A 25689-nucleotide genomic window follows, 5' to 3' on the forward strand; every position below is an offset into this window, starting at 1 on the left:
ATGTGAGGATTGACTGATTATAGCAAAAGTAACATGCACTTGTAATTGGTCTAGAGATCTGGAGAGACAGATAGTTTCTTATTGCAGTGGGGTTAATGGAAGAAGAGGGGAGGAGGAGTGAGAGAAAGAGAAAAGGAAGGGAAAAAAAAGGAACGTGACCAGATTAGTTTGGCGGTTCACCCACACAACAAACCTTGGTGCATCAGGCAACAAAGGGTCGATATATGCCTGCGTCAGGATGTTGCAGTGGGGGGGGGGGGTATATTAAACAGTTGTTCTTTAATATTTCAACACATTTATGATCCCACTCATATTTTATGTATATCTTATCTTGCTTCTTTATTTAACTTAGTGATCTATGCGCACTCCATAATGTTTTGTTATTTTTGTATCTTTATACATAATCCATGTTCTTTGGGTAGAAATGTCATTGTAAAACACAACCTGCCATTTAGCCATTCTTACACATCATATGTAATGATGTAGATGTCCCAGAACACGAGCAGTCACATAGATCAAAGACTGGGGTTATTGCTGTATAAATATTTAAAGAACAAACTATTTATCCTGATATAAATGTTAAAAACATTCCTGGATTAAAGAAGGAAAAGGACAATTGTAGGTTATGTTATATTTGACAATTTACACTATTGACATGAAAATTAGTAATGTCACAGATGATATTTCATTGGTTTTTGATTACGTGAAAGTTATAACATACGTGGTTGTGATATCACATTGTTTACACAAGTGCATTCAAAGGAAACTTTTTTCTGAATTTAATCGCCAATTTAATTTATGTTTCCAAACGGCACTGGCTGTTTCTTGGTTATTTATCTCTGTTGACGTACTTCAATGAACTTTTGAGCACATGGAAACTTTCTTCTTTGATAAGGCATCTTATCTACTTGCCCTTAATAGAAAGAGGCAGATGAATCACCGATGCCATGGCTCCAGATCAAGGCTTTTCATTGATATGAACCCTTGCATTGTAATCACTGCAAATGTTATTATGAACTCTTAGGATATTCCAATGCCAGGTTGTATAACATGGTGATGTGTTTAGTATATATTAAGATTTTTTTTTTTTTTAAATCACATTATACAATTTTAATATTTATAAGTTGTTGTATATGTACTGTGTAATTAAACTAATTCAAAGTAGCATTTATATCTTAAAATAAAATATGTTATTTGAGCGTATTTATTTTTCAGGATGATGTGTACCAGTAGTTGACATTGATTGCCACAGCTGAAATTACCATACCTTGCCCTGTATATTTTCTTTGCATTTCCATCTCACAAAATTCTTATATACACCAGTGAAGGTCATATGCCTGCACTCAGGGGTATTGAGGTACAGAAATATTTTCTTGGAACTGTGTTTGGATGTCTTGGAAATCTATAATTATCAGACTGTCTGCAGACGTAAGAAGACACATATATCCAACAATATAGATTATGTATACAAATACCTGGAACTTTATTTTTACCCTGTGATTGATGAGTGATTGGTATTTAGTTACTAATGAATATAAAAATAACTTCACCAGAACCCTTAAAGAGAAACAGTTACCTCCACGGCTTTTAGCATTACTAAATGTATTAAAACAACAGGTATAATATACTTTTTGTTTATTAGTCAGTGTTTTGGGTTAGCTTGGAGATTTTAAGACAGCTGCTCCTATGGAATGACAATCCTCGGAGGGCCACTGACAGACTTAAGGCTGGCAGAAAACTTGTACAACACACACACATACACATATACAGTATCTCACAAAAGTGAGTACACCCCTGACATTTTTGTAAATATTTTATTATATCTTTTCATGTGACAACACTGAAGAAATGACAGTGTCTGCTACAATGTAAAGTAGTGAGTGTACACCCTGTATAACAGTGTAAATGTGCTGTTCCCTTGTCATTTTTAGTTTTTTTAAAGTTACTATTTTTAAGAACCAACCAATCTTTCCATTATCAAAAAAGTTAAAAAGCAATAAAAAGAGTATGAGGTCCTTGCTCTGTTGCTCCACCTGGGTCTACCCATGCCCTCAATACACAAATGGTGAATTTGTAATATATATTCCCAACCCCATTTAAAAAATTCTGAAGCTGCTAAGGGGTCTGATGTAATAAAATAGAATGCAGCCATCTGCTGTACTCCTAAATCTAGTTATGCCAACTAATTTAAAACTGTAGTGTGTTTAAAATGGCAGGGCTCATGTTTTGTCCCAGTTGGTATTTAGGTGGCTGAGGAAATATTTATTGATTAGCCACATTTTGATAAAAGTTGAGCCGTATAACAATAATAGCTCTAAAAGCTGAGGAAAACCGGTCAGATTTGTCAGCTTCCCATATATATCTGTTATTAATGACTCTACTGGCATACTAATGCACAGAAAGGCATATCATTGTACTAAAATTAACACATTTTCCTTTATAATCATTTAATCTTTCGGTGTATGGTGTTCAGAAAAGCTATACAATTCACAGCATATTAAATGAATGGAAGGTTGTGTAGATGTAAATAAATATTTCACTAATGGTAGAAATTTATTTCGGCCCAAATGTCCAATTTGCATTAGTGAATCAGCTTAAACCTACAGTTAGATAGTTAGATAGATAAATACAATATATTAAAATAAACTTGTTATTTTGGTAAACGGAAGCTAATTCTGAGGTTGTTTTGAGGATACAAGTCAATGTATTCTTTAAAACAAATACACTTTGGTGATTAGAAGAGATCAGTTTTTCTTGACAGTGGACTCCTAGTACAGATGAAATAGAAAATACCTGGAATATGCACAGCTATCAAACTGTAATAACAAGGCAAACTGAGTGTTAATAAAAGTGTTACCCTTGATTTCATCTTCTTCTAGATGTAACTGTTGAAGACATGAACAGCCGATTCCTTAGCAGCAACTCAGCCAGCTCTTCAACGTCAAGGAACAAGGAAAGCCATAGCAGCCAGGTAAATATGGTATTTAAGTGGAAATTGTATTGCCTCATACAATGAACGTACGCTCTAGAAATACTTTCTTCTTTGAATTATTATTTATGGTAGAAACTAGTGACCCAAAAAAGTGCATTCAACAGATGTTTTCGCTAACTGAAACCTTAACAACGTTATCTACAAAACAATGCTGTTTGATACATTGTGAACCTATTGAACACACAGTGGCCAGTACAGTCTCATTGTTTTAGAACATTGTTTTTAGAGATAGAACTGGGGAATGGATGAGTGTTACTTTCAAATACACCAGGTGTATTCTATACACAAAGCCACTTGTAAAGACTGAGTTATTAAGAACTAGAACTCTACATTAACATAATGGTATTAAACATGCCAAATCAGTTTACTGAAAGTGAATAGCTGTTCACAATTCCAACTAACACCTATGGTCCTGGTATATAGCAGTGGTGTGATAGCTTCAGACTATCATCAGGATACAGCTGACTGTATAATAATAGCCTTTATGAAAATAAAAGAATATTATATTTATAAAAAGTAACTTTAAAACTGTGTTTCTATACTTCTGTGTTCATAAAGACATATAAGCAAAATATATTCCTGTCTAAATCTAAACTGATTTAGTACATTGAAAAAACAGAGTACTGTATATAAAATAATACCTTTTTATTGGACTAACATTCCATTTTAAGTTTTTGAAAGTATCAGCTTCCTTATATGAAGTCAAAAGCAATACTCTATTCAGTTTAGCAATGACATTGCTTGTGTTATATTTTTATTTCTTGTTTTTTGGATATATTCCATACCTGCCTCCAACATGATTCATCGGTGAAGTTTGCTTTGTAAAGATTCCTCTACGCAGCAGTTATTGTTTTAGCTGTCTGAACATACATCTCTACAGCTTGTAGCCATGCTGTTCCTCAAGTATATAAAGTCAAGGCAGAAATAATCTAGATAACCCCTTAAAATATTCATGGTAATATTCCAAGTGACATATGAGGAATGCATGTATGTGCATTTACAAATAGTCACGTTACATTACATTATATTTATTTATAAAGCGCCAGCAGATTCCGCAGCGCTGTTACAGTCAGTAGAACAATTTCACATACAAAAACACATACAATAACAAACTGGTGCAAAGGAGAAGAGGGCCCTGCTCTTGCAAGCTTACAATCTAGTCGGTGGTTGAGGGGGAAGGGAGAGGACTGCTTAGATGGGGATGAGTTGATCTGGTTCTGATGGTGTTGTAGCCACTTGACACTTACATACATAACTTCACTTGTTTACGCTATTTATTTTATCTTGTTAAGTATTTTAATTGGTATCACAGTTTTTAAAACCCCTGTTCCACTGGCCTGTTCCTTTAGATAAATTATTAAGATTGTTATCTCTTTATGATTTCAAATTAGTATATATGTGTGCAAACTTGGGTACAATAACGTAGTAAATGATTTTATCCTGAATATCTGCATTTCTCCTTATACATATATTATACTAGATTGTCTAAATGATGCAGGCTAGACTCCTAATTTTAATACATTTTGTGAAATACATTAATAAGTCCTTGTACTTGAAAAAAGGAGGGAGCCACAACAAAACAAATGAAAACAAAAGAGAGAGCTCAGAATTTCATTCAACCCCTACCTTCTCCAACAACCTCTTCTGTGTCTCCCCTTCCATGTCTTGGCCTCAGTGTCTGTCTTCGCTTCCCTGCAGCCAACAACTTTTTTTTCTAATTAGACTTATTATGGATATACTCCTCTTTTATTCGACCAAATACAAAGTATACTTTCTGTTCCTGCAGTATCATTTTTTTTAAATCACTTTAAAAACTTGGTAAGCTTATTGTAATTTGGTATTATCAACAGAAGTTTATGACAGTGCAGTGTGCAATTTCACTGAATATGTTTAAACATTTTATTGTGAACCGAGTCTAGCTTTTAAATTACAGCTAGGTGATTTTGCATATTTTTTTTTTTTTTTTTAATTCTAGATTTCTCCTAAATACATAGATAATCCTTGTGATTTTAAGTATGATAAAGTATATTTAGAGATATGCTGTTAAGTAAAGCTATTGACATGTGTTTCTTTCTGCCCTGCAAAAAAGCTGGGTAAAATCATCATTTGATGGAGACAGGAGAGTGGGAGATTACCAATATATATTGTCAGGCACCTGTTTTATAACTCCAAATAACTCTCCATGGAGTAATTTGTCTGATATTAAATTTATACCTGCTTAATTAAGGAAGCAGAATGTACTATAATTATGTTGTCTTAGCAAGATTGGGAACATATGGTTTGTTTAATTCGAACATTAAACATTATGAATGTCTTTCACTGTGTGTTCTTTTTTCAGCATGTTAACTCTCAGATGTTTGAACTTAAAAGTCAAAATGGGACTGAATGATTAACGGAAAAGGCTATTTTTCACCTTTTGAATACCAGAATAGGTTGATTGTATATCATCATAACTGATTACCAGGCCTGGAGCTCAGTGTTTTTTATCTCTGGGTGAGGAGTAGAAGTTGGCCCTCCTGACTACCCATCTAGGTCTTAGCAACTGCAGATTTGTTGAGGCTATTTCACTCCTATTCATGGCTAGCCTCACCTCCTTAATGTAGCCATGTCCTCTTGCTTCTAGGAATTTCACTGGCCTTTTTTAAATTGTTCTGTTGAAATCTACTCAATTTTTCTTCATTTATGACATATTCATATTCTTTATGATTCTTTATGGTTTTGTGTAACCTCCCAACATAGAGGCTGCCATAACAGCTTAGGTGGGAAAATGCCTAGCAATAGTATGCTATGGTAAACATCAGGTTTTCACTTAATATATGTAATAGTTGAAATACTTTAAAAGATAAAGTGTAGTTATTCAGCATTCTTTATCTATAGTTTTGCTTTGTTCTGTTAAAATCACATCCTGTGCACTCTCTAAGGAGGAAGCTGATCCAACAAAGATGTGAAAAGGGCAATGGAAAATTATTCTCCCAACAAAAACAAAACATGCAATTCTAAATATCCCCCGCTTAGTGAATGCCCTCTCTCTCAATTTAAAAAAAATATATATAGATTTTCTAAGCTGTCCTTCTATGAGCTGACTTGTTGGGTAGGTGAAGGTTGCTCATCCCTATGTCTCTTGAGAAAGGTGAGAGAGGTTGTAACTCTTCCTTCTCCCTGAGAACTGGGATATGGCATCATTGATAGATACAGTTGAGGCCAAAAGTTTACACAAATGTTCACATCAGAGGTTGTAAGAAATCCTTTTCATGCTTTCACTCTTTCCTATATATAGATATAGATATATATATGTACAGTATTTGCTCAATTATGAGATGACGCTGATTATAAGAGGGCCCCCCAAAATTAAATATTAATTTAGGAAAAAAGCCTGAATATAGGACTACCATATAAGAAAAAAGTTTAACTAGTGAATATTAATTCACATGTAAACTATTTTTTCATATTTTATAAAAACTATGATTGAGAAAAATGCATTTCTTGTTTTTATTTCCTTTTATTTGCCAACCTGCCCCCAGTTATGCCCATCTGACCCCAGTTATAAACATCTGCCCCCTAAATATGCCACTCTGCCCCCCCAGACTTGTTAATACATCCCCAGACTCCCCCCATGCTCCAGACTCCTCGCACTTCTGCCGGGACTTCTATAACGGAACGCTGGAAAGGTCATGTCAGGTCATGAAGACTTCCACCGGCTGCCAGAGAGGAGGATCCAGGTCCCCTCCAGTGCTGCGGGGATCTGGATCTTAGTCTTATAGGCAGACTTGAGGTCTGATTGTTCTGAAAAAAACCTTGTCTTATATTCGAGCAAATACTGTATATATATATATATATATATATATATATATATATATATATATATATATAAAAAAGGGTGAAGCCATATTAGTCCAGTAGATACAATGTCAAAAAATCTGAGTATTGCAGAGTATGCGGTGATACCTTTTTTATTGGACTAACATAATATTTAAAAGACAAACTTAAGTTGTAACCTCTATCATGTTGATTAGTATTGCTTCGGACCTGATGAAGGGAGGATAACTCTCGAAAGCTTGTCTTTTAAATATTATGTTAGTCCAATAAAAAAGGTATCACCGCATACTCTGCAATACTCTGATTTTTTGACATTGTATCTACTGGACTAATATGGCTTCACCCTTTTACATTATATATATATATATATATAATTATTATTTTTTTATTTATTTGTTTATTTTGAATGCCACTATATCATATGAATGGTCCAACAGGACTAGTGATGTTCATATATTGCCAATATATGGTAGAACCTACACCCTAACTATTAATGTTAGTGTAGGGGTATAATGCTTAAAAGGGCAAGGTCTCTTTCTTCTCCATCTTTTCAAAAATACAGAGCCTACAGAACCCAAGCTCCATCATCTCACTACCATCTTCTTCAATTAGTGCTGTATGTGTACTACTTCGGCATAACAAATAAACCTATTTAGGTTAGTTGTGGTTTTGATTGCTCTTTGGTCAAAGAAATGTTTAGATATTTACACAAAACAAATATCTATCAGCTGATTACAGACAGAATTATTTAAACTTTAATTTGCTATACCAGAATTTCAATGGGTCAAAATTTTACATACACTAAGTTGTTTTTATACTATCTGGAAGATTCCAGAAAGTTTTGAAAACTTAAACTTTTAATGTCTTAGCCTAGGTGTATATAAACTTTTGGCCTCAACAGTAAGTGGAACAGTCTACCAGCAGAAGTTATAGAGGCTCATATGGTAAGGGGATTTAAACATGCATGGGATAGGCATATGGCTAAGACAAGAACAAGGACAGATAAATGAGTATTTACATCAGGAAAATGGTTCTCATTTGCCGTCAAATTCTATGTTAATATGTGTATATCATAAACCAGCCTTTGTACCATTTTCTTCCTTCTTTGAGGAAAAAAACTGGTTTATTAAAAAAAGAACAATAAATTACTATGTATCTTACATCTGCAGGTTATTCATCATCTAAGGTTATCAGAAAATGAAAGTGCTGCATTACAAGAACTAATGGATTGGAGGCGGAAACTTTGTGAAGAGAGTCAAGATGAATGGCAGAATGGCTTAACCCAAACTGAGCACAAAAACACAACTCCCACTCATACCTCATAGGATGGAACTGCCACCTTCTAATACAACACATAATATCTTCTCTTCTAATGAAGACTTTGTAAATTTGTCAATATGGACATTACCAATACAATAGTAGCTGCTCTATATGTCATGAAAGTATTTTCTTCTTCCAATTTTTTTAGATGACATAATGTAGGAAAAGAGAAGGCATGAGTACTAGTTTATTGTCTCTGTGACAACATGTGTGTGATTTATGTTTTTAAAGATGTTGATAGACTATCTATTCAATTTCAAATTTCTAAACTATCTATTTCAAATATTCCAATGCTGTCAATCATTCCTGAGATGCTATCATTCACTCCTGAGAAAAAAAAAGACATGGTTATTCAGAACGGTAGCTATTGAACCTATTTCAGAGGAAGGATGTTTGTGTATACAGCAAGTTATATAGTCGTCACTAAATATTCATGCTGTACAGATTTCAATAATGTAGGATACATATATATATATATATATATATATATATATATATATATATATATATATATATATGCACAATGCATGTGTGTCTTTGCATTCTTTATAATTTTAGTATATGTCTATGGAAATGCAAAAAAATCCATGTTTACTGCCACAATTTTATAACTATTCGAGTGGTGCTGTTTTCCTTCTTAAGATTCAGGTAATAAATAATGTACTACAGGTTGTCTCTTGTTTGGTGTGTTTACATAGTCTTCACTCTGCTGCAGTCTCAATCCCCAAAATAACACAGCACTTTGGTGCTGTTGACCATAGTTTATACACAGAGAGAATTTTGTTTTAAAAAAAACAAACCCAAAAACGTACTGCTTCTTTAAAAGTGATAGATATCCTGATCTTTATATGATGCATTATTAGAGGACAAGGTGTATGTCCATTCCATCTTTATTGAGAGCTTATTGAGGTTTCCTTAAAATGCAATAGACGCATGGTAATAAAGCCAATAGGAACTACAGAACTGACTGTAAATCAATGACACAAAGATTCAACACAACAATCAGTGCAACCTGATTTATGGAAAAATATAGACATAGCCATCTTTAGACATAAAGCAGCCGCGGGCAAGTAGTGTAACCGTAGTGTGCCTGTCCACACTAAGTACAGAGCAGGTGGCATCTGACAAACTAAAATAATTGAGGGATCATTCAAAAGATGATCTGTGCCAGTACAGCAGAACCACCATATAATTTTTCAAGGTATTTATGCAGGTTGTCACAGTATGGCTAGATATGGGTGTTGTAAAAAAAAGATGGTAGGCATCTCTTTTAAGATATGCTCATGAAGCTCAGATTATTTCATCTGCAGGAGAGGTCCTAACCTGTGGACATACCAACAATCAAGTGAGTGAAAGCTTCCTGTTAAATATCGAAAATGTTGGATACAAGAAGAACACATATTTGAGTCTATAATAGTTTTATTCGACCAAGAAGTAATCTCCAACTTCCCAGTTTCCCTGCCAAACCACAGGCGTCACAACCACGCCTTTTAAAATATGGCATTTCTGACTCCTGGGTTAAATTAGGTACAAAATTTGTCACTATGCCTCTCCAAAATAAGGCAAGTGTAAGTGGAGCTTCATCAATTCACAATGACAAGCCAATCTGATATGTTTAGAGCGAGGATTTCAGAGCGGTATCTGGCTTCTTGGCAAGTAGCTCAAAAAGCACAGCAGCCATATTAATTGGTCCATCTCCTGAAAGTCTTCTAACAAGATCCTGACATTAACAGCCAGCAGTTATTGGGTAATGCAGTGTGTAAGTAGACATATTCCATACAGAAACACACCCAAATGTAGGGTTTAGTGTATAAACACCATATGCACATTATTAAACTCATTTATCTGTTCTCATTTGTGCCAAATACTGCCTTGTCTATATATTGTGAATTAGCATCAAAAACAACTACGGTATTCAAAACAGCATCAGTTTGCAGAAACATGTTATTTTATTTTTTGTTACATTAATTCAGTCTCCACTGACCGAAAAATCAATAACTTTCCTGGAAGGAATGTGTACTTTTTAATGGTATTTGATAAAAGATTATAACCCTGTACTAAATATTGATTGGTCTATTAAATGTGAAGTGTTTACAAGCAATATTATTTTTAGGAGTGAGAACATTTGAAATGCTTTTTGTCTCCTATTTACTATAATCACTGCCTGGAGGAATAATTAATTATAAGTAATCAAAATCTTGGTTTCCTGTGAAGGTCACATTGCCAGTTATTCTACACACAATGGGGCTTGATTTAATGGACTAAAAAAACATGCTGAAAGAAATGCATTGGACAAAACAGAATTTAGAGAGTCCTCTGGCTTTTGGGTTAGCTGCAGATGTTCCCTGTAACCATGTCTAATGTTCTAAAGGTAATGAATCCTATTTTCTCATGGGTTGGATGTTGCTCCCCTTCAATGGAGAGTGACCAGATTTCCCATTCAACTGGAGATACGACAACTGTGTACTGCTAGGCTGAATTAAAGTAACTTCTTCTCTTTATTTTACTCTCACATACTATTGGATTGAGAACTATCTAATGTTTAATTAAAAATGTATTAAAAAAATATATTGTTTTTTGGTTTCTAGATACGACTAGGTGCCTCTGATGATATATACTGTACATGGAAGGCTGTTTAGCAGAAGAATAGGCCACCACTGGGTCATCAGATATGAGGACCACCCTCCCATGGAAACAAAAGAAAATACACGAAGGGGGTTCTAAAAGGTTGAATATGGGGTTTGTGTGTGTCAGTTTGGCTGAGAGTGAACTGTGTCAATGAGGGTGGATCAAAAGTGAATCTTTGATACCAATGTTTCTTGTGGCGCCAATGCCAAGGAGAATGCCTGAATGGATGCTGGTAATGCTGGCTGCTGCTGATGGTCAGACTCCAGGCTGTCATTAGACAGGAATCTATGGAAAAACCTCAGGAAGTATTATTACGTCCTAGTGATTGGTGCAGCAACAACAGGACTTAATAGTATGTCTTAAGGCCATGAAGAAAATAACGTATATCAATTCAGGGTTGCTAAAGGTAAGCAGCCACCAAAAATGTCAAAACAGGAAAGGGCAATCCAGGCAGCAATCAGACATAAACAATAAGGCAGTACAGGGTCACTCCAGGTGGTGATCAGGCATAAATTATGACCAGGTGCAATCAATAAAATTGTCCATGATCAAGAAACCAAGCAGACAGGTCAAAATACAGATCAAGTCACAGCAAGAAGCACAGGAGACCCCCCCCCTGGACAGTCAGGAAGGGTGGCCCTTGTGGTCAATAGTTCATGGTGTCCTGCTATAGGAAGTTGGGGCAACATTGTTGCAAAGAGTGAAAGGGGAGGACTAAAAGGGTCTTACCTTGTGAGAGGGCTTAAGTCATTGCTGATACTCTTGATAAGCTGCCCACCCAACCCCCTATGTATCTTGTTCATGTGATGTACCTTCCTTTGCTGGGAAGTCGTGGCCAGTCCTTTTTTGTTGGAATACCCAGTGTCCAGAGAAGGCTTGGGGAGTTCTGTGGAGGCTGATGGTACCCAGAACGAGAGTTCTTGGTAATGTGTTGAGGTATCTGCCTGTCGGTAAACCCGACAGCTGGCAGGATGTTTATGGCTATGATGTGTTGATTCATAATGGTTTAAATAAAGCTGTGGTCGACCCCACAGTGTTGTGTTGTGTATTTTTGGGGGGAGGTTAAGGGCAGGGCCAGGTTTTTAGGTTCTGATGGCTATGGGCCTAAGCAGTCACAAGGGATATTAACCACACATTTAGATCCATGATGGAAAATGCCAGGATTGATGTGGTTAGATGACGTTGCAGTCATACAGCATAGCGTCATGTGTCCTGTAATGCCTGTCACAGTGAGTTGTGACTCACTTCCCCATGGTATACACATGCGGTGGGTTTTCAGTACATACCTTACATGTTTGCTCAATTTCTCTGTAAATGGCATTATTTACTATACTAAACTGTAAAATGAAAATGTAAGAAGGGGGACACATTTGCTTTTTAGAAAATACAAGAAAGGAGTAATAATAATGGAGTACTTGAGAAAACATGTTAACAGCTCTTATCAGACAAAGATGAAATAACATTTTATTAAAGTAATGTATATATCAGATTAAAAGCAGTGAATGTTCTGTATAACCCAAGATTATTCCCATATATAGACTCCTTGGAGTAGCAGCTGTACTCTTGTAAATCATTGATACTTAATGAGACGAGGGTGTTTAAGGGCAACTGTGCTGTAAGTATAGCAGCGAGGAAAAATAGAAAACATAGAAAACATATATTATACAATAGAAAAGCATAATTTTAATGATTTTTTAGTATACATTTTCATATAAGACACACTCTAATTATCTGTGTAACTAATTTTCTTATTTTTATTAAACTCAGTTTTTATTGGGACAATAACATATATGATTACATCAATTAGTATTGCTTTGTATCTATAACAGCAAGACAATAAATAAGGGTATAGAGGTATTCTCTCAGGTCTTTACATTTTAAGTGAAAATTGGGGAAGGGGGGCCTCTAGGAACAAAGAGGGCAACAAAAAAAAGGGATGATAGGAAATGAACAATGGAGAAATGAAAAGAGACCAGAGTTTGGTCCCTTAACTTTACCAAAGGACCTAGGGCTCCCACTATGGCTTATGTTTTAATCTGCTCACCCCAATTTAAGACAGTTCACTCAATCAGAGCTCTTCCAAAGCTTCATCATCTTTGACGACACATCACTTGCACTGAGAGAGCAGAGTGAGACTTGCGTTAATCGTTGACCGATCTTAATAGTTTTACCTCTTGAACTAGACTCTGCCTGCTTACACGTTTACACTGTTGTCATATATCGTGCCTTTTTGACAAACTATTATCACCTCTTGGTGATGACAGTGACACTGCAGTGTGATCAGATGGGTCTTCATCCTTTGTTAGTCCTAATGGATTAGGAAGTGTGACCATGCAGTATCCATCATCTGCCTCACAGCCCTCAGGCTGATAAAATTGAGGTTATTTCAGACTGTACATTTTCTTTATTCAAGCAAGTTATAAGGCAAACATTCAGAAAATGATAACGGGCCCCTTTAAAACACAATTGACTGTTTCCTTTGAGCTATTATGAGAGTACACTTTTTGTCTGCAGCACTATAATGAATCTAAGTACACCTACAAGAACTGCTGAAACGTTAAACACTCAGTTAACCCTCTCAAAATGCGTAATCCTTTAATAGTTCTAATGGATTCTCTAGATAAGGAGATAGTTGACAAATGATTGCAACCAAGAACTCAACTTTAGTTTGCAGGATTGGTACCTGAGCCATCGATGGCTCTATCTTGGAAGGAACACTATTATGTTGATTTAGGAGGTTTGCCTGGCCTCCTTTTAATTCTGATAGCATTGCCCCCATCGAATCATGTCCACAAGGCCTGCTTCCAGCAAAGTATGTAAGTTACTTTAATGTCTCCCTTGGTGGCAGGTGCTGCTTTAGCCCTCCATTCCAAAGTACCACTTAAGCTGCTAGTTTTGGTGTGGTTGCTAAAATCTTCATCCAGTTTCTTTCATAAACAGCACAAGGTTGTTCCTCATAAAACTGTCACGAACGCACTCTACTCCAAGCGTGTGCGTGACTTGGTTCTGGTGGTAAAAGGGTTAAAATTCACTATCTGTCTGCCCTAGACCGAAAATAGTGATAAAAATAAAAAAATCCACCCTTAATACCACCCGCAATTAACTATAATGATATAACAAATATCAAAATAACGCTGCCACCACCAAGACAATTTAGAAATGGGGTGCCTTGGTACCCCAAACGAATCAGACTAACAAAACCCACACAATATATTTTAACACAATAATTATGTGATTTCAAATTACCGATAAAATGGTCTAATCAGGTAACGTGAGTCTTTACCAGACAAAGGCAGAACTTAATAAAGGAATATTTATTATGAACAAAAAAAATCACAGTGCATACAAAAAAAAGATGATAAACAGATTATTTACACCAACAGATAAAATAAAAAGGAGAAAATTACAGAAAACCTAACTACTCACTTGAATGGTAAAGTAACAGTTTTTCTAGTAAGCCCCTAGTAAGCACACTGACCAATCTTTTCTCATTAACTTTATACTCTTTCCCAGTTCATCTCGAGTTTCCAAGCCGGCCCAGAGGTGGTATAAGCGGAGGGAAGGTGTACCATAAGTGACCTCCCCCTTGTGTGGTGGAAACATATCAGTCCAAATAACTTATTTTCATTTTATCGTCCCTCCTGTGCTCGCAACAGTAATAATTCATGCATTTATGAATTTCTTGTAAATTGTGAAGTCCATAGATATGTCACACTTGCTACTTATGACTGAACATCATAGACTTCACAATTCCTTCCAAACCGTTTACGTTGCGCCGCCATGTTTGTACTCTTTTTGTAGGGTGCGCTTTCCCCATTCTAGGTATGCACACAAGGAGGTATGATAATGAATAAATGAGTTATTATTGATATGTGTTGGATATGACCGGGATATGAGATGGTTTTCCTGACTGCTAGTGGTCACTTAGAATATCAAAGAATCCAGTATCTATGAGGGGATACAGGCATATGGTCGTCTACATTTGAACCTAGACAAAGTGGCAGCTCCACTGTAGGATTTCACACCTTGTAGAAGGCCCTGGTTGGAGTCCGAGCTTCAAATGACAAATTTATCTTACAAGACCTTTTGGCACCACATGCCTGTACAATCAAATTAACCCCTCTCATACTGAAATTGGCCATACCATCTCTACCAGGTAGCAATTCCATGTATGCATTACACAAGTTGGCTTGACAAAAACCTCATTAAAAAAAACGTATTTATTATTCAAAACAATTTATCTATGCAACAATACAGACACAACTTTCATTGCTTCCAACAGTGACTCAAATACGTCCTTGTGTCTGATGTGCTGCCTCTACATGAATTCGACAAAATATGACTCCAAATGATGACATATTGTTCCTCGGGTGTTGTTTGTTGCTCCATCAATCCAGTCCCCACATTTGCTCGAAGCTCTTTGTGTGGACGTCAGCCTTATCCAATTCCTCAGTCTTCTAGGCACGCCAACTATCTGAGTAAATTATAGAGTCCGCTTCAATATTTTCCAAAATTGTTGTCATTTAAGGTTGCTGCACTGCAGTCGGTAACACCAACAAAGAAGCACTTGCGGGTCTCCCGACAAATTCCACCCAATACCCACTGCTGAGGAAACACTCGGCCGACATTGTTCTTACGATTAGTGAACAAGCTCTCATCCATTTCGACAATTAATCCTTCACCTCCAATTTTCTGTTTTGGTAGTTCGATGAGGTAGTAAGCGCAGGCTTCTCATAAGTAGTGGTTCCAGTCGACAGTTGAGTCCCTATTCATGCCCAGTTCATCCTCGCACCACTTGATCAACGTCAATTCTTTGGCCCAGCAATATAAGAAATTAACGGATGTCACAAAGAGTAGAGGACTATCTGTGAACCAATTTCGGGTGCAGATGTTGACCTTCTTCGGACAAACGTATTGGCTCCAGATAACAGGAAAGTACCCTATTTTCTTTCTAAAAAATATTATATGACAGGTAGTGTTCAGGTTTAGTTTGTAAGAAATTGCATCCAACTTATTATACACATGCACATTGAGGAACAGGTCCTTGTGGCCTCAAATAGATAGCACATAACATTTCTTTGTGTATGTACCTAATGGAAATTGTAATTTTGCAACCACTGGAAAGCTAGATGCTGGTATGCATGCAATTTAATTACATGTCAGGGTGAGCATCATTTTAATCAAAACCTCAGTAGTAAGATAGTTTCAATATACTGTAAAACAAAGAACGCTCCAAAGTATAACCTATGCTAAATTTAAAGTATCCTTCTCACTAACGTTCTGCAAATCAGTGGTTCTGTGCACATTAGCTTAAATGTTTACCACTAACACATTATTTTGGCATGCAAAGAAAATACATGTTTTTTAAGTATAGTGTTATGTATGTGTACTATTAGGTAACTGTAATGTCTTTTCTAGGACACATATAATTTTCACATATTGCTGTGCAGCACATGTAATGTGCGTAGGACGTATAAACATATATCCAGAACATAAAATACAAAAAAGTTAAGTGATTGCAAAAAATAAAAATCATAATAATCCAGTTCCTCTTTTTTTTATTCTATAGATCCCATGCAGGTATATGGAGCCCATTCAAGTAAAAGGAGGATGCAATGCATACTCCAAACACTAGCGGCTACTGGTGCATGGCATGCTTCTTCACAGTCAGCGACCATTTTACAATCTGGTACCACCAAAAGGGAACCCCTATAGGGTAAGTTTATTTATTGTATCCCCCTCATCCCTCTTAACAAGAAATCAGGTGAGGGGGGTATACTTGAGCACTTTTTCCATAGTAACATGCACCCCTGTTTCATTTATTTAAATGTTATTTATGGATTGTAATTTAATGATTTAATTATCTATTTCTTCTTCTTGTACACAACTTTGCTTGGACCAACTAGAACAGACACAAAGGTTGCTTAATGGCAGATGCACATGTTTATTATAATTGCTTGTCTTCTCCGGTGATCCTTAACCCATGGGCATAGGAACCCCTAAAACCCTTAATCCTGAACCTGAGTCTTACACATACACTGCCCTTACACACCCCTGTCTTTGCACACACATATGCACATACACATAAGCTTACATCAGCTTACACACAAATACCTACACTGCTCTTACACACACCTGCCCATACACACACACACACACATATATATATATATATATACACATACACTGGCCTTACACCCCTTTCTCCCCATATCTTACCTTTCCCATCCTCCATCCTGTTGTGGAAGCATGGGGTCTGTCATTTTAGACCTCTGCTTTAGTGCTCTTGATGCAGAGCGCGGGGTATGACATCATATCCCCGCACTCGGCATCAATTGCTGGTGTGTAGTGACTAGGGATCACGGAAGCCAAAGTCTGAGGTGACAGACCTTGCGCTCCCTAAGGTTGGGGGGGTTAGAGGGGGTTTTTTATGTCCCCAACCAGTCCTGCATGCTGCAGCTACTGATCGGGCGGCTGTGCATGCCCTCGCAGCTGTGCCCTTCCTACAGCCCTGCTAATTTATCTGGCGGGGATTTCTCGACTATCCGTCACCCCCCTCATGATTTCCTGGGGGATTCGTCTCCCCCCGCCCCCCCCCCCGGGTCCTATGCTGATGCTTTAACCACTGGAAAAAAGGATAAATTAATTAACATTGTGATATAAAGTTTTCAACTTTCCTCTAAAAACTACTACCCCTAGGTGAATTTATAAATAGATACTGTAATGCACACTGTAATCACTGCAGTTGCTCACAAAACTATATAGAATGAAACATGCATGCATTTTTTTCTGAAAGATCATAGTTACTCTTTTGCTATAATGTTATATTTTGAATTGTATTATAACAATTTAGCCCCTATATTATTAGTAGACTTGCGCATTCGTCTTCGAGGCGAACATGAAAACGAGCACGAAGAGGCCGTTTTTTTGTTCGTTCCGAAGGAACGTAGAACAGAATACAGTGCCGGCAAAACGTAGGCGAAGACGAAGACTCACAACCACGAAGAATCGAAGTCTTAGTTTTCGCCGCGCAGCCGCCAAAATTTCAAACAGGAGTGAGCTGATCCTGGTCTGTCCAATCAGCTCACTCTTGTGACGTCACGCTAAGGGTCTCGTCCAATGCCTGTGCTGCTGTTTTTTTAATTCTGAAAGCGCCTTTATAAGACCAGAGCTTGCCTGAGACATCCATATAATATTATATATATTTGTCAGTCATATATATATATTATACTATAGTATACTAGTGTAGAGTGTACTGTAGACATTCAAGACTATTCAAGACATTCATCTACTAGTGTCTAATCTAAAATCATTATATTAGTAATATTATATAATTCATTTTAGCTAGCTTAATAGTTAATTAGCTATAAATAAAATTAATAATTAATTACTACTAGCTTATAGTTCAGCTAATCTTATTAGTACTGGTGCTGCAGCTCTTTAGTTTGTGCTTTGTTTTAGCAACAGCAAGAGACCAAGTCAATTTTTCTTAATAATATTTCATTTTATTTCATTTGTTTTGCTCACCTCAGTCCATCAGTGAAGTGAACTTGTTGGGCTAGTGAGTGCAGCCACATAAGTGCTGTGTGTTTCAGCAAGCAGTGAAGCTAACTGTTTTGCTCTTACATTTTATTTTCTATTCTAATTTCTTTTCAAGAAAGATTGACTGTGTGAGGACAACAACTGTACTAAGCAAAGCTTCAAGGTACTAGCTGTAGTACTAAAATAATTCTAATCTTCTTTAATCTTAATCTATAATATATTATAAATATATATATATATATATATATAAATTGTAAATCATAATCTATAATATAAGTAATTCTAATTCTAAATTCTAATTCCTAATCTATATTCTTCTATCTATAATACATAATATAAGTAATTATTTCTAATCTATTAATATTATATAACTTAATATTAATTAATAAATCATATACTGAATCTGATTTAACCTCACTTTAGCTTAGTGGGCTTGAGAGCGTCTGCCTAGAGGTAGATTTATAGTAAGGAAATATAGCTTTAGCATAGTAGTAGGCTAAGCTCTTAGGCCCGTGTAAATTCAAATTAAAAATAAAATACTGCTAGTTATATAAATAGTTAATCTTGAGTTAATAATTTAAATAACTTTAGCACTTTGGCAGATTGCACACAACAGCACAGTGCAGTTGTGCATAGTTTTACTTTTTAAGCAGTAGCACTGAAAAGAACTTCCTCTAATTTTTTTGTCTTTAATTTTTTTCCTTTTTTTTTTATTTTTTTTTTTATAGTTTTTTAAACACTACACTACACACACAACACAAAATTTGAAATGGATCCTCCTTTTGGGACTAAGGAGGGACAAGCTCCATCTACCACCACCACCAGCAGCAGCACCACCATCAGTTCTAAGATGCAGCCTTTGCGTCAGTCTAGTCGGCCAAGTAGGCCAAGCTCTCGCTTATCATTTGGGGAAGCATTGCTTGAAGGATCATCAAGTAAAGGAAAGGCACCACAAGCAGGCAGTAGTAGGGCTGCTAGGCCCACAAGCTCTATGTTTTTTTACGGAAAGCCTAAAGCACCAGAAGCACGTTCAAAGTTAAAGGGTAGCACAACTAGTACCTCTACTAGCCCAGTCAGTAAAAAGAAGTGCCTTTTGCCCCAAGCAGCATCTTACCCATCCACGAGCAGCATGCAAGGTACCAAGCAGAGCCAAATTAACAGCAAGACTCAGAGGTGTTTTCCCAAACCAAAGCGATCTCATTCCTTTGTAGGGAAAACCACCACCACCTCTACCACCACTAGTGCTGCACCTACTGTTCTCCCCAGTACCGCCACGCCATGTCCTCCTAGCACCTCTAGCAAGCCACCAAGTCCTTACAATATTTTTGTAAAGACAGTTAGAGAGATGGCTACACATAGTGGAACTACAGCTAGCGAGGTAGCAGAGGAGTCTGAGACTGAGAGGCCAAGTGCAGAGTCTGTTCTTCCTGCTTGGACTACTACTAGTCATGATATCAGTCTTAGCTCCAGCCTAGCAGGAATTCCATTTGATCTGGCTAATGAAGAACTAGACTATGAGCCAGAGGAAGTAGAGGAGATGAGTGGTCAGGAATCAGATTCCTCAGGGAGCAGTGTCCAAATGACCAGTGCACAATTTTCCTCTGAGCCTCCACCTTCTCCGCTGCGATCATCACCACCACCAGCAGCAGCAGCAAAACCAAAACCAAATCTGCTAGATTTAAAGCAATTAGCAGTCCCACTATGGCCAGTACTGGTAGTACCACCAGTGCCACCACCACTAGTTCTGCCGCTGTTCATCCACCCCGAGCAGTAGAAGCAGCACCCAAGGCACACCCCAAGGCTATGCGCGCCCCAATTTGGGAGCACTTTGAAAATGTTGAAGATAGGCGCTATGGAAAGTGCAAACATTGTGGGAAGCTAATAAGCAGAGGGAAAGTGTCTGGCCATTTTACCAGTGCTAGCATGAAGCATCACCTCAGCACTCAACACAACGCTGTGCTATTGGGGAAAGATGCAGAAGTAAAACGTAGTGCAGGCAGCATAGCTGGTGGCCGTGGTACTACAACAACTAGTACCATCTCCAGAGACAGTGGTAAAACCCCAACAGCTGCTTCTGAGCCAATAGCAGCAGCTAGTGCTGGCAGCCAGAGACCAAGGCAGGTTGGAGCACTGGTGAGTGGGTTGCCAATTGCCCACTCATTCGCCTTTCCCAATGCTGCTGCTGCTGGTGGTGGTGCCAGCATCTTTTGCCAGTTCGCTTCCTGGCTAAAGTCATGCCTCAAATGTCCAAAATGTTCAAAGTAGTTTCTCCCCCTGGTTGCACTTGTTTGCGGTGTGGCAACGCCTGCTACCTCCGCCGGTGTAGCTAATTTACGCAAGGGCCTTGTGTCTGAGTTCTGTAAGTCCGCTCCCAAACGCCAAGGACTGACAGTGTTTGGATGCTTTGCTCTGGGGTGAAACAGGTGAGCAGGTCGCCAATTGCCCACTCATTCGCCTTTCCCAATGCTGCTGCTGGTGGTGGTGCCAGCGTCTCTTCTCTGCCAGTTCGCTTCCTGGCTAGTGTCATGCCTCAAATGTCCCTAATGGTAAGGGTAGTTTCTTCCACTGACTGCGTCTGTTTGCGGTGTGGCACTGCCTGCTACCTCCGCCAGTGTAGCCAGCTTACGCTAGGGCCTTGTGTCTGAGCTCTGGAAGTCCGCTCCCAAACTTCAAGAACTGACAGTGTTTGGATGCTTTGCTCTGGGGTGAAACAGGTGAGCGGGTCGCCAATTGCCCACTCATTCGCCTTTCCCATTTTTCAATGCTGGTGGTGGTGCCAGCATCTCTTCTCTGCCAGTTCGCTTCCTGGCTAGAGTCATGCCCAAAATGTCCCTAATGGTAAGGGTAGTTTCTCCCCCTGGCTGCCTCTGTTTGCGGTGTGGCAACGCCTGCTACCTCCGCCGGAGTGGCCAGCTTACGCTAGGGCCTAGTGTCTGAGCTCTGGAAGTACTCTGCCAAACGTCTAAGACTGACAGTGTTTGGGTGCTTTTCCCTGGGGTGAAACAGGTGAGTGGGTCGCCAATTGCCCACTCATTCGCCTTTCCCATTTTTCAATGCTGGTGGTGGTGCCAGCATCTCTTTTCTGCCAGTTCACTTCCTGGCTAGAGTCATGCCCAAAATGTCCCTAATGGTAAGGGTAGTTTCTCCCCCCCTGGCTGCCTCTGTTTGCGGTGTTGCAACGCCTACTACCTCCACCGGAGTGGCCAGCTTACGCTAGGGCCTAGTGTCTGAACTCTGGAAGTCTGCTGCCAAACGTCTAAGACTGACAGTGTTTGGGTGCTTTGCCCTGGGGTGAAACAGGTGAGTGGGTCGCCAATTGCTCACTCATTCGCCTTTCCCATTTTTCAGTGCTGGTGGTGGTGCCAGCATCTCTTCTCTGCCAGTTCGCTTCCTGGCTAGAGTCATGCCCAAAATGTCACTAATGGTAATGGTAGTTTCTCCCCCCGGGCTGCGTCTGTTTGCGGTGTGGCAACGCCTGCTACCTCCGCCGGAGTGGCCAGCTTACGCTAGGGCCTAGTGTCTGAGCTCTGGAAGTCTGCTGGCAAAGTCTAAGACTGACAGTGTTTGGGTGCTTTGCTCTGAGGTGAAACAGGTGAGTGGGTCGCCAATTGCCCACTCATTCGCCTTTTCCATTTCCTTTTCCATTTCCATTTCATTTTTTTCCATCTGATACACAACCAACCAAACATAACACACACAATAACACAAATAACACAGTGACATAACACATAACACACACAACACATAACACAATAACACAGTGACATAACACACACACGTACAATGCACAAATCACAAGGACCTTTCCTCCTGTTATTTGCCCTGGCCTTCACTTCTACACTCACTAATAGCATTAACGCTATAACTAACACTTCACCCTATAAAATTTTTCCATCCACATACCTGCCAACAGACCCAACTTTTTCAGGGACAGTCCTGCTTTTTTCCTGTCCCATCAAATTTAGCTAAACTAGGTATGTTAGTGCACATAGGTATAGCTGGGTAGGGTAGCACTACAACATTAAATAAAGATAATAAAGTAAATAATAATAAATATCACTTTAAAATAAAATTAAATAAACCCTTTAAAATGAAAATTAAATTATTATTTAGACATAATACATCTTTAACCAAAACAGTGCACTGCTAATAATCTTAAACATTAACCCTAAGATATTTTTTAGTTCTTGTCCAACATTTTTCCATTCGCATACCTGCCAACACACCCAACATTTTCGTGGACAGTCCTGCTTTTTTCCAGTCCTGTAAAAGTTGGGTTGTTGCAAAGTATGCCATTATAAATAGGTAGCAAATGTTAGGCATGTATTAAAAGTGGTCCAAAATCGATTTAAAAATGTAAAATAATCCCTATTCTTTTATTAAACATCTATGGATGTGTGACTGTGTATGATAAAAAGGAGGCCAAGTTCCTTGGAGCATTTGTCTGGGTCTCAGACAAGACAACTGCTCGGAGGAACGTGGCCCTCAGTTTCGGGCAATGTGTATTGTGTACAGTACATCTCGGTACGTGTGTGCAACTCTATTGGTCGTTTCGGCAGGGGGCTCGCCTGCCATCAACGAATGAAGTGCATTCTGCAGTTCTGCAATTCATTCGTTGATGCCAGACCAGCCCCCTGCCGAAAAGACCAATAGAGTTGCACACACGTACCTTCAAGGCAGCTGCTGCTGCTCCGATGTGTTCTTAACCCCGTATTAACCCCTGCTAGGCAACCGGGAGGAAAACGAAGATGAAATGAGCACGAAGAATGTCCACGAATATTCGCCCGAAGAGAAGACAGGAACGGGCGAATATTCGCGGAATACGAAGATTTTTTTCCCCCCGAAGACGAGCACGAAGACGAACACGAAGAGCCCCCTGGTGCCCAAGTCTAATTATTAGCAAGAAAAAAATGAAGACAAGCACTTAGTCCAAATCAGTTACAGAGTACCTAAAAAATGTGCAGTCTATTTGTGTTCCTGGAAACCTAAGAATCGAACAATAAAAATATTGACGTTGTTTACCATATTAGAAATATAGAATAGATCTGTTCTATATATTTAAGTAATATTATTTTATATTATATTATATTTAAGTAAACAACAATCTTCTACCTTTTTCATCTACCTTTTTCACATGATTGATAAAAGTAATTTAGCATTATATTTTTTATTTTTTTTTTATTAATAATTTATTGAGTTTTTACATTTATAAAACACATATCAATAACATACAAAGTAGAAAAATATATACAACAATTCTGGTCCATTATGAATCCGAAGATAAATTTTATGCTTATAACTACACTATCATATATCGTAAATTACAATACCTACTTACGAAATAAGCAAATAATTGAACATTAAGATTTAATAGACAGGCCCACTTTCAAATAGATCCAGACTAATTTCCTTAAGATTTCCTTAAGATTTAATAAACAGGCCCACTTTCAAATGGATCCAGACTAATTTCCTTATACACTACATTCATACACGACGCATACATTCAAAGGTGACCGCTAAAGGAAGGAGTAAGAAGTTAATTATCTAAGATATAATCCAAAGACACTATGCCCATTGGGGTCTTACATTACTTGGATAAGAGGTACAGCCTATTATGAAAAAGCTCAAGGAAGTTAAATTTATATCAAAATGGAAGGATATCTAAATGATGGAGTTAGTTATTTAGCTAAGTAGTTAAACTACATTGGATGGATAACAAATGCAGGATGGTAAAAGAAGACTCAAAAAGATTAAGATTAATACCAAGGAATAAAGATATCTAAGTAGTGGAATCAAAATTGTTTGAATGCGTATCCATATTATATTTAAACCACAAAAAACAAATATCATTATATTTGGAAAGATTTTGATTGACCAAATAAAAATGTTTTTCCATTTTAGCTTGCTGGGTTATTTGATCAGTTATCTCTTTCCAGGTAGGAGCTTCATCTTTCCTCCAGGCTCTGGCCATGCATATTTTAATAACTAATAAGATGTTAACTGCCAATAATTTGGATGCGCTATCTGAGGGAGGTAGGGACAGATGAAAAAGCCAGGTATAAGAATAGATGAAAAAGTTGCATTTAAATATGTATGAAAAAAGTTTAACAGTTTGCGACTTAATATTATCCAATTTGCAACAAGTCCACCATATATGAAATTGAGTCCCCTCCTCATATCCACATCTCCAACATAAGTTAGAGTTTAAATTAGAAAATTTGCTTAGGCGGGAAGGAACTAAATACCAGCGGTGTAACAGCTTAAAGAACATCTCTTGGATATTAATTGCATGCACCGCATTCCTGACTTGTGACCAAGTATCAGCCCATCTTTCCATAGGAAATGTAACCTCGCATTCATTTTGCCATTTTTGTATAGAAAGGGGTATTATATCATTTTTTTGCCCATCAAGATAAGAGGATATCAAAGATATTAGTTTTTTTTATAGTGTTTATTAACAATTATGTCTATTTCTAAGGGTGGGTGGACTATCTGGAGACTCAAGAAATGTTTCAATCTAAAGTAGGTACAGTTCTTTGTCAGGAAGCTTAAATTTAGCTTGTAACTCTGAAAAGCTGAGAAATGAATCATTTAGTATTACATCGCCAAGTGTCCAAATATCGTTTGAAGTCCAATTTATTAAATTGGTATTCTGCATATGATATTTAAGGACCTTCAGAGGTGTGAGGGCTGTAAATTCCGCATCTAAGCCTTCTACTGCTCTAAACTTATGACTTGTTTTTAATGCGTCCGTTATAATTGGATTCATTAAGTTTAATTTTTTCGAAATAGAAGGTCTGAGCCAAAAAAAGTTAAATAAATCATGCTCGTTTGCCTGAATACGTTCGCAATACAGCCAACCCAACTTTATATCCTTTTTAATATTCCAATATATCACATGTGTAAACATTACAGCTTCGTGTATCATTCTGATGTCTGGAAACCTCAGACCCAGATAGCTATAGCTTCTTTTAATTGTTTTCTGACTTATTTTCGATTTACCTGATTTCCAAACAAAGGAGAGAAACATTCTTGAAAATTTATCCAAAATATAACCCGAAACTCGAAGAGGTATTGTCCTAAAAAGATATAAAATTTTAGGAATTAAATAAGATTTTACCATATTAATTCTACCAAGCCAAGATAACTCTATTAATTTCAGCTTTTCTATTAAGGAGGCAAGATTATTCAATACTATTTCATAATTCAAAAAGACTAATTGTTTTAAATTGAACATTAATTTGATCCCAAGATAGTCCACCGACTCTTTTGAGCAATCAAGATGGTATTGCTCAGCGAGGTAAGTCTTTTGGGCAGGGGAAGTATATGCTGACATCGCCTGCGTCTTTGGGAGATTTAATTTATAATTGGAATATGAGCTAAATTCTTGA

General features: G+C 37.6%; 2 protein-coding genes across 2 annotated transcripts in view; one reads left to right on the top strand and one right to left on the bottom strand.

Moving 5' to 3' along the window:
- MYO16 (myosin XVI) overlaps window positions 1-8133 on the top strand; it is an 89437-nt gene extending 81304 nt beyond the window's left edge. The window contains exons 33-35 of the mRNA XM_089485880.1: window positions 2809-2818; window positions 2880-2971; window positions 7978-8133. Coding sequence (XP_089342006.1) covers window positions 2809-2818; window positions 2880-2971; window positions 7978-8133 — 258 coding nt within the window. The remainder of the gene's footprint in view (window positions 1-2808; window positions 2819-2879; window positions 2972-7977) is intronic.
- Window positions 8134-8384: 251 nt separating this feature from the next.
- IRS2 (insulin receptor substrate 2) overlaps window positions 8385-25689 on the bottom strand; it is a 123882-nt gene continuing 106577 nt past the window's right edge. The window contains exons 4-5 of the mRNA XM_089485882.1: window positions 25301-25377; window positions 8385-8455 (exon numbers count right to left, since the gene is read on the bottom strand). Coding sequence (XP_089342008.1) covers window positions 8385-8455; window positions 25301-25377 — 148 coding nt within the window. The remainder of the gene's footprint in view (window positions 8456-25300; window positions 25378-25689) is intronic.

The sequence above is a fragment of the Sceloporus occidentalis genome, unplaced genomic scaffold (assembly GCF_023333645.1).
Source record: "Sceloporus occidentalis isolate IW3139 unplaced genomic scaffold, rSceOcc1.0.p SCAF_27, whole genome shotgun sequence".
NCBI classification, from domain to species: domain Eukaryota; kingdom Metazoa; phylum Chordata; class Lepidosauria; order Squamata; family Phrynosomatidae; genus Sceloporus; species Sceloporus occidentalis.